This window comes from Macaca nemestrina, chromosome 13 (genome assembly GCF_043159975.1).
Source record: "Macaca nemestrina isolate mMacNem1 chromosome 13, mMacNem.hap1, whole genome shotgun sequence".
Lineage (NCBI taxonomy): Eukaryota > Metazoa > Chordata > Mammalia > Primates > Cercopithecidae > Macaca > Macaca nemestrina.
In genome coordinates, this window is record NC_092137.1 from 32,725,507 (window position 1) to 32,735,960 (window position 10,454).

The 10,454-nt window shown below is 40.4% G+C and overlaps 1 protein-coding gene across 1 annotated transcript in view; it reads left to right on the forward strand.

The window, feature by feature from the left end:
- LOC105464813 (tetratricopeptide repeat domain 27) overlaps positions 1 to 10,454 on the forward strand; it is a 178,922-nt gene that overhangs the window by 39,869 nt on the left and 128,599 nt on the right. The window contains exon 8 of the mRNA XM_011712886.2: positions 5,578 to 5,690. Coding sequence (XP_011711188.2) covers positions 5,578 to 5,690 — 113 coding nt within the window. The remainder of the gene's footprint in view (positions 1 to 5,577; positions 5,691 to 10,454) is intronic.

A 10,454-nucleotide genomic window follows, 5' to 3' on the forward strand; every position in this document is an offset into this window, starting at 1 on the left:
TTCTTTTGCCTTTTCAAGGTTTATAGGTCAGGGAGAACCCGTGTTTAAACCTTCTTTTTTCCTAACCTGTATATAGAGATAAATAGTCCTTTTCTTCTAGGATTCAGTAACTATGAATTAGTAATGCAGTTAGTTATATATTACCCCTCTTTTAGAAATTCAAAAGGCATCCTGGGTGGAGACCAATTTTTCTATCTGCTGTCATGTTTATTTCCTTATGTTTGTCTTCTCTTGGAATCTCTTAGGCTTTTTCTAAACATATAAACAGATTATCAGAATTCCTTTTCACTAGTTTTGTGATTGAGCTTTTGTTTCTCTGTCATTATTGGGTGGTGGCTGCCTTAGTATGTTTATTTGACATGTCTAATGAATTCTCTTCTTTAGTTTGAATTATGACTCTTGGTCAGTTTACCTAATTATAGTCCACTCCAGCTGCTTCCATGAAGCTCTTTAGCATTTATGCATGTGTTTTCTGATCCAAGGAACCCCCAACTACTTTTTTTTCTTTTTTGTTTTTTGAGACGGAGTCTCACTCTATTGCCCAGGCTGGAGTGTGGTGGAGCGATCTCAGCTCAATGCAACCTCGCCTCCCGGGTTCAAGCAGTTCTCCTGCCTTAGCCTCCCAAGTAGCTGGGATTACAGGCATGCATCACCACGCCCGGCTAATTTTGTATTTTTAGTAGAGACGGGGTTTTTCCATGTTGGTCAGGCTGGTCTCGAACTTGCAACCTCAGGTGATCTGCCTGTCTTGGCCTCCCAAAGTGCTGGGATTACAGGCATGAGCCACCGTGCCCTGCTGTGTTTGTTGTTTTTTGATGTGGAGTTGTCCTATAGAAAATTATCTCCCAGTGATTGGCCTGGCATGGTGGCTCATGCCTGTAATCCCAACAATTTGGAAAGCTGAGGTGGGTGGATCACTTGAGGTCAGGAGTTTGAGCCTAGTCTGACCAAAATAGTGAAACCCTGTCTCTATTAAAAATGCAAAATTAGGCCAGGTGCAATTGCTCACACCTGTAATCCCAGCACTTTGGGAGACCAAGGTGGGTGCACGAGGTCAGGAGATCATCCTGGCTAACATGGTGAAACACTGTCTCTACTAAAACTACAAAAAAAATTAACCGGGCATGGTGGTAGGTGCCTGTAGTCCCAGCTACTCCGGAGGCCGAGGCAGGAGAATAATGTGAATCCAGCCGGGAGGTGGAGCTTGCAGTGAGCCGAGATCACGCCTCTGCACTCCAGCCTGGGCGACAGAGCATGACTCAGTCTCAAAAAAAAAAAAGAAAAAAAAACAAAAAAACAAAATTAGCCTGTTGTGGTGGCGTGTGCCTGTAATCCCAGCTACTTGGGAGGTTGAGGTGGGAGAATTGCTTGGACCCAGGAAGTGGAGGTTGCAATGAACAATGAGTGCAATTGCACCATTGAACTCCAGCCTGGGCAACAAGAGCAAAACTCCCTTTGAAAAAAAAAAAAAAAAAAAAAAAAGAAAATTATCTCCTGGTGATAAATAGGATATGATGAGTATTATGAGAATGTATGAAAATGATGTACAATTTAATACAGAATTTAATGTTTTTTTTGCTTGCTTGTTCTTTCTTGCTTGCTTGTTTGCTTGCTTCTTTTTTTTTTTTTTTTTTTTTTTGAGATGGAGTCTGGCTCTGTTGCCCAGGCTGGAGTGCAGTGGCCAGATCTCAGCTCACTGCAAGCTCCGCCTCCCAGGTTCACACCATTCTCCTGCCTCAGCCTCCGAGTAGCTGGGCTACAGGCGCCCGCCACCACGCCTGGCTAGTTGTTTTGTGTTTTTTTAGTAGAGACGGGGTTTCACCGTGTTAGCCAGGATGGTCTCGATCTCCTGACCTTGTGATCCGCCCGTCTTGGCCTCCCAAAGTGCTGGGATTACAGGCTTGAGCCACCGCGCCCGGCTGCTTTCTTTCTTCCTAAATGGAGATGATGTCTCACTATATTGCCCAGGTTTGTTTCAAACTCCTGGGCTCAAGCAATCTTCCTGCTTCAACTCCCGAAGTGCTGGGATTAACCATGTAACACGTTACAGGGTTAATATGGTTAACATTTTTAACATATTACATGTGACTATCAGAAATTTTTTCAGGATTATTTTATTTTATTTTAAAAATTTTGGCTGGGCGCGGTGGCTCATGCCTGTAATCCCAGCACTTTGGGAGGCCGAGGTGGACGGATCATGAGGTCGGGAGATCGAGACCATCCTGGCTAACATAGTGAAACCCCATCTCTACTAAAAATACAAAAAATTAGCTGGGTGTGGTGGCGGGTGCCTGTAGTCCCAGCTACTTGGGAGGCTGAGGCAGGAGAATGGCGTGAACCCGGGAGGCGGAGCTTGCAGTGAGCCGAGATTGTGCCACTGCACTCCAGCCTGGGCGACAGAGTGCGACTCCATCTCAAAAAAAAAAAAAAAAAAAAAAAAAAAGTTTTACCTGTTTATCTATTTAGAGACCATGTTGTGAGACTGGTTAATTTTTGTATTTTTGGTAGAGGTGGGGTTTCACCATGTTGCCCAGGCTGGTCTTGAACTTCTAGGCTCAAGCCATCCACTTGCCTCAGCCTCCCAAAACTGTTGGTATTATAGGCGTGAGCCACTGCACTGGCCAGAATTTAATCTTTTTATATGTGAATAAAATACTTTCAGATAATCTTAGGGTCTTTGTTAATTACTACTTGAAGATGGAGAGTACAAGTTGTATGATGTAGGTATGGATTATATAGAAACATAGCTTTATTCTCATGGGTGGAAGATAATTGTTTGTTAAGTTGGTTATATATCATATTTCCTTGTGTCAAGCACATTATTAGATTGTAATATATACCAGCTGTTTAATAACCATTTTTCAGGAAAAGGAAAGAACACTACTATACCATTTATAGTGATTACAAAATAAATCCTGATTGGAAATGTTACAATGTGGCTCGGTGTGGTAGCTCACGCCTGTAGTCCCAGCACTTTGGGAGGCCGAGGTGGGAGGATCACTTGAGGTCAGGAGTTCGAGACCAACCTGGCCAACATGCCGAAACCCCGTCTCTACTAAAAATAGAGAAGATTATCTGGGGGTGGTGGTGTGTGCCTGTAATTCCAGCTACTTGGGAGGCTGAGGCAGGAGAATCGCTTGAACCCGGGAGGTGGAGGTTGCAGTGAGCCGAGATCACACCACTGCACTCCAGCCTGGGTGACTAAGTGAGACTGTCTCCAAAAAAAAAAGAAATGTTACAATGTGAAAATATATATTTTATTTTTTTTTGAGATGGTGTCTCATTCTGTAGCCTGCCTTAGTCTCCAAGTAGCGGGGACTACAGCCACATGCCACTATGCCCGGAGAATTGTATTTTTAGTAGAGACAGGGCTTCACCATGCTGGCCAGGCTGGTCTCGAACTCCTGACGTCGGGTGATCCACCCACCTTAGCCTCTCAAAGTGCTGGGATTACAGGCATGAGCCACCACGCCCAGCTTCTGTCTAGCTTCATTTAGCTCCTAAAGTCTTCCTTGTTTTTTTGTTGAATTAGAAAAAAAATTCACCCAAGATTATTGAGGAATAATTTACATAAAGTATACCAATTTGAATTACACTTTGTTGAGATTTAACAATTAGACGCATGTAACCACCACTATAATGAAAAAAAGTTTCTCCAAAGAGTGCCCCCATAGTTCTTTGCAGTCAGTTGCTCTCTAATCTGCTTTCTGTCATAGATTAGATCTGTCTTTTCTAGAATTTCCAATAAATGGAATCATACGGTATGTAATCTTTTGTGTCTGGCTTAATGGTTTTAAGATTCATCCATGTTGAAATACCAATATGAACTGTTGGTGGACATTTAAGTTATTTCTAGCAGCTATTACTAATAAACCTGCCTAGAAAATATGTATATAAGTCTTTGTGTGAACATAAGTTTTTTTTTTTTCTCTCTTCTCTTTTTATTTTTGAAATGGAGTCTCGCTCTATTGCGTAGGCTGGAGTGCAGTGGCAAGATCTCAGCTTACTGCAACCTCCACCTCTCGGGTTCAAGCAATTCTCCTGTCTCAGCCTCCCGAGTAGCTGGGAGTACAGGTACATGCCACAATGCCTGGCGATTTTTGTATTTTTGGTAGAGATGGGGTTTTACCATGTTTGCCAGGCTGGTCTTGAACTCCTGACCTCAAGTGATCCACCCACCTTGGCCTCCTAAAGTGCTGGGATTACAGGCGTGAGCCACCATGCCTGGCCTCTTTTGCCCATTTTTCATTTGGGTTGTTTGTCTTCTTATTGAGTTCTAAGCGTTCTCCATATTCTGGATACAAGTCCCTTTTCAGATACATGTTTTGTCAATATATTTGGATCTGGAGCTTGACATTTTGTCTTCTTAACAATGTTTTCAGAGAACAGAAGTTTTTATTCTGATGAAGTCCAATTTATGAAGTTTTTCTCTTATAATTCATGCTTTTTGTGTCCTAATTAAGAACTGATGCCTTTCCATCTCAAGGTTACAAATGTTTTTTTTAAAATGTTTTATTCTAGAAGTATTTTTAGTTTTAACTTCTGTATTAAGGTCTGTGATTAATTTTGATTTAATTTTTGTATATGATTGAGATAAACGTGAAGGGTCATTTTTTTTTTTACAAATGGATATCCAGTTGTTCTGACATCATTTAGTTACTTTTTTTTTGGAGAGACAGGGTCTTGCTGTGTTGCCCAGGCTGGTCTCAAACTCTTGGCCACAAGCTTCCTCCCACCTTGGCCTCCCAAAGTTCTCTAATATCATTTATTGAAAGGCTTTATCTACTGAACCACCTAGGTACTTTTACTGAAAATCAATCTATCACATATGCATGGGTCTAACATTTTGGACTGTATTGTGTTCCATTCACTTTATATGTCTGTCTTTATGCCAGTACCATACTGTCTGGGCTTTATAGTATTCTTGAAATCAAGTACTTCCTTGTATTTTATTCTTTTTAAAATTGTTTTGGTTATTGTCGATCATTTGCATTTCCATATAAATTTTAGAACGAACTTGTCAGTTTGGCATTTCCATCATTGATAATAAGCTATTTGTGAGAAATTTCTCAACTGATCGCACTATATTGCTGAGACAGAGTTGGGAAGTTGATATTTTTGATTAGAATTTAGAGGCAGAATAGAAAGATCCAGTTTTGAATCCTGATGCTGTCACATACTTTGAGTGTGATCTTGGATGAGCTTCAAGTATCTGATTCTTTGTTTTTCATCAATAAATAGGGATAGAAATGCCTATTGTCTGTGATTTATTGTGAGGATGAATTTGAAAAATGTAAAGTTATCTGCAGAGAGGCTTTTGCATACTTGGCTCAATGAATGATAGCTGTTATTCCCTATTATTGTCATTGTTAGTGCATTCTTGAGGTATAGAATGGCACATCTTTCATTTCTGGAAGGTAAATTGTTTCCAAATATGTGTTTCACAAGAAACAGCCTATTGACCATAGGTAGACAGGTAAGTTAACTTTATCCTTTCTAGCAATCTATTACATGCCATTTTGGTGAATGAATAAAATTTAATTTTTGGTCTAAGTATTTTCTTTTGTATTCCACTAGAATCTTGAGCTCAATGATGACACCATTCTGAATGACATAAAGTTAGCAGATTGTGAACAGTTCCAGATGCCCGATCTGTGTGCTGAAGAGCTCGCTATTATCCTTGGAATCTGGTAAGTTTATGACTGACTTGGCTACTTTGAACACTTTGCATATTGATTCTCTTATGTGTGGAGAATCTTCATTCAAGGAGGTTCCAAGAGTTCTGGATGAATAGGGAATTTTGTAGTGCTTATGAAGATCAAGAGGAAATACTTGGAGAGCCAATTAAAGGACTAGACATTACGAATCTCCTATGAGTTGGTATATATATTCTTCTGTTTCCTTTATAAGCACAATTTCTTTGTTTAACTTTAGCTAGGAGTAGATTCTTAATAAAATGTTAAAGACAGGTGAGAATGACTATTTTGAGATTTGAGGATATTTAAATTTCAAAGGATAGGATTATTTTTTAATACTGTAGAACCTTATCTGTGGTCGAAATAGTTTTTCCTTTTTTTTCTGATTAGAAATAATATCAAATTTGTGAAAAATGTTTAAGGGCAGGGCAATACAAATAACTTTTAAGAATAAGTTTCCAACATGATACTGTATCATTCCTGAAGAATTTGGTGTATATTTCCAACAATAATTTGTACATAGTCACAATACAGCTATCAAAATCAGAAAGTTAACATTCATACTTTGCTATCATTTAATTCTCAGACCCCATTCAAATTTTGCTAGTTGTCCAGATACTCTCTTTTAGAGCAAAAGATCCAGTCTAGAATATATGTGTCACATTTAGTTGTCATGTCTCTTTAGTCTTTATCAGTCTGGAATAGTTCCTCATTTTTGCTTGACTTGCATGATCTTGACACTTGAAATTTACAAGTCCATTATTTTTAGACTTTCCCTCAATTTGAGTTTGTCTGATTTTTTTTTTTTTGTAATAGTTGGATTCACCTTATGCATTTTTTTTTCCCTCTGAGATGGAGTTTTGCTATTGTTGCCTAGGCTGGAGTGCAATGGCATGATCTCGGCTCACTGCAACCTCCGCCTCCCGGGCTCAAGCGATTCTCTTGCCTCAGCCTCCTGAGTAGCTGGGATTACAGGCGCACACCACCATGTCCGGCTAATTTTTTTGGATTTTTAGTAGAGATGGGGTTTCACCATGTTGTCCAGGCTGGTCTCAAACTCCTGACCTCAGCTGATCCGCCCACCTCGATCTCCCAGAGTGCTGGGATTATAGGCATGAGCCACTGCACCCAGCTACTTTATGCGTTTTTGGCTGGGATTTCAGAGAAATGAAGTTTTGTTATTCTCATTGCATCCTAGCAAGTAGAATATGATTTGGGTTTGCCCCTCTACTGGTGATGTTAACTTTGATCACATGATTAAAGTGGTGTTTGCTAGGCTTCTCCAAAGTTATTCTTTTATTTTTTAATTAACATTTTATTGGCCAGGCACAGTGGCTTACTCCTGTAATCCCAGCACTTTGGGAAGCCGAAGCGGGTGGATCACCCAAGGTTAGGAGTTCAAGACCAGCCTGGCCAACATAGTGAAATCCCGTCTCTACTAAAAATACAAAAATTAGCCAGGTGTGGTGGTGGGCGCTTGTAATCCCAGCTACTCGGGAGCCTGAGGCAGGAGAATTGCTTGAACCTGGGAGGTGGAGATTGCAGTGAGCCGAGATCACGCCACTGTACTCCAGCCTGGGTGACAGAGCGAAACTCTGTCTCAAAAAAAAAAAAAAAAAAAACTTCTTTGAAAGGTACTTTTAGACTAAATGAATATCCCATTTGTCATCAAAAGATTTATTGATGTTCAAAATAGAATCCCCCATAAAGCTATAATATTGATACCAGTTAAATTAGTAATAGGCAATTTAAGAAAGGGAACATTTGAAAAAAATCTTGTTCTTTTTTTTTTTTTTGGAGATAGTCTTGCACTGTCGCCCAGGCTGGAGTGCAGTGGTGCAATCTTGGCTCACTGCAACCTTGGCCTCCCAGGTTCAAGCAGTTCTCCTGCCTCAGCCTCCCAAGCAGCTAGGATTACAGGCATGTGCCACCACACCTGGCTAATTTTTGTATTTTTAATAGAGACGGGGTTTCACCCTGTTGACCAGGTGGTCTTGAACTCCTGACATCAGGTGATCCACCTGCCTTGGCCTCCCAAAGTACTAGGATTACAGGGGTGAGCCACTGCGCCCAGCCAAAATCTTATTCTTTTAATTCAGTAGAACTCACCCTTTAGTGTTCACCACATAGCATTTTACTTCATATATGCAGCAGTAAGTTTTCATTTATATAAAAGTTGAATTCAGTTCTACAGTTCCTTTTTATTTTAAAATGGATCACACATACAGAGTTCTGTTTCTAAATCCAAAGCAATTTTCCTGTAACATTATTGATTCCAGTGACAGAATGTTGGTTTTTTTTTTTTTTTTTTTTTTGAGACAGAGTCTTGCTCTGTCGTCCCAGGCTGGAGTGCAATGGTGCAATCTTGACTCACTGCAGCCTCCAACTCCCAGGTTCAAACGATTCTCTTGCCTCAGCCTCCTGAGTAGCTGGGATTACAGGCGCCCACCACCGTGCGCAGCTAAGTTTTGTATTTTTAGTAGAGACAGGGTTTCACCATGTTGGCCAAGCTGGTCTCGAACTCCTGACTTCAGGTGATCTACTCGCCTCAGCCTCCCAAAGTGCTGGGATTATAGCCGTGAGCCACTGTGCCTAGCCTGAGAAGGTGAATTCTTATACATAGTAGATTGGCACAACAGTGGGGATAGCTTCAGGCTCCTTCCCTAGACTCTTGCTGTTCACTGGCCTCCTGCTTGAGTTGGATTTTTTTTTTTTTTTTTTTTTTTTTTGAGACGGAGTCTCGCTCTGTCACCCAGGCTGGAGTGCTGTGGCCGGATCTCAGCTCACTGCAAGCTCCGCCTCCCGGGTTCCCGCCATTCTCCTGCCTCAGCCTCCCGAGTAGCCGGGACTACAGGCGCCCGCCACCTCGCCCGGCTAGTTTTTTTTCGTATTTTTTAGTAGAGACGGGGTTTCACCGTGTTGTTAGCCAGGATGGTCTCCATCTCCTGACCTCGTGATCCGCCCGTCTCGGCCTCCCAAAGTGCTGGGATTACAGGCTTGAGCCACCGCGCCCGGCTGAGTTGGATTTTTACCTGAAGACGAAATGCTGGAACTTGCCCCACCTCTCTTACACTTCATTCTACCTGACTGCTTGTATGCATTCATGTGTGTTTGTCTTGTAGGTGTTTTTAAAAAAATCATTTCATAGTTCTTTCCTCTTCCATTCATTGATTTTTTTCTTTTCCAACACTAAAAATTGGTTCATTTAAAAATTATTATATAAACAATTTATAGTCATTATAAAATCCTTAAACAGTATTGAAAATTATAAGGATATGTTACTATTTTATAAGGCAGTATTTTCATTTTTTTTTTTTTCAGATGGATTCTTGCTCTTTTGCCCAGGCGGGAGGGCAGTGGCACGATCTTGGCTCACTGTAACCTCTGCCTCTCAGGTTCAAGCAGTTCTCTGCCTCAGTCTCCTGAGTAGCTGAGATTACAGGCACTTGCCACAATGCCTGGCTAATTTTTGTATTTTTAGTAGAGATGGGGTTTCACCATCTTGGCCAGGCTGGTCTTGAACTCCTGACCTCGTGATCCACCTGCCTCAGCCTCCCTAAGTGCTGGGATTATACGCATTAGCTGCCGGGCCTGGCCTGTTTTCATTCTTAATGTATGGAATATTTATATACATTTATATGCCCTTTAAAATTTGTTAAATTAATATATGGAATATTTGGAATTACATTCCATATATATGTCCACATATATATATTCCATATATATTATAATTATATGTGGAATATTTCATATATTCCATATATTAAGAATATTTAATATTCCATTTGCAATAGTCTAATAATAAAACTAACACTGGTGAAAAGTCAACTGTTATTCTGAATCTCATGTTTGTGATTTTGTTGCCTTTTAAAAAAAATTTTAATTTCATGTTTTGTATGCTTGTAAGTCAGTTGCTTAAATTTGCTTGTTTTTGAGCTTTATAAAAGTGGTATCTTATAATAAACATATAGTCCTCTGTGATGTGCTTATTTTCTCTCATTATTGTATTCCTGTGATTCATGTTGTTATATGTAGCTGCAATTTATTTTGTAGTATAGCATTCTGTTGGATGATTATACAACAGTTGGTCATTTTCCTTTTGGGCATTTGGATGGTTTCCAGATTTTTCCTGTTATACCCAATAGTACTATGGATATTTATGTATCTCGTTCTTGATATATCAGTTCAATAATTTCTCTGGGCTCTATATCTAGGATGGAAGTACTGAGTCGACTATATATGAATGTTCACAAAGATAGTGCCAAATTGTTTCTTTCTTTTTTTTGGAGATGGAGTCTTGCTCTGTCACCCAGGCTGGAGTGCAATGGCGCAATCTTGGCTCACTGCAACCTCTGCCTCATGAGTTCAAGCAATCCTCCTGCCTCAGCCTCCTGAGTAGCTGGGACTATAGGTGTGCGCCACCACGCCCAGCTAATTTTTTGTATTTTTAGTAGAGATGTGGGTTCACCATGTTGGCCAGGATGGTCTCGATCTCTTGACCTCATGATTCGCCTGCATTGGCCTCCCAAAGTGCTGGGATTACAGGCATGAGCCACCGTGCCCAGCCCAAATTGTTTTCTAAAATGATTCTACCAATAATGTAATTGATCCTGGATCAGCAAGATCTAAGAATGCCTGTTGTTCGGCCTTCTTGACAGCTGTTATAAAAACATTGTTTTTTTAGCATGAGTTTAATAAATAAGACTCGGTGTCATAATAATTCTTTTTATTTTCTTTGCTGAGTGGCACATATTGAAT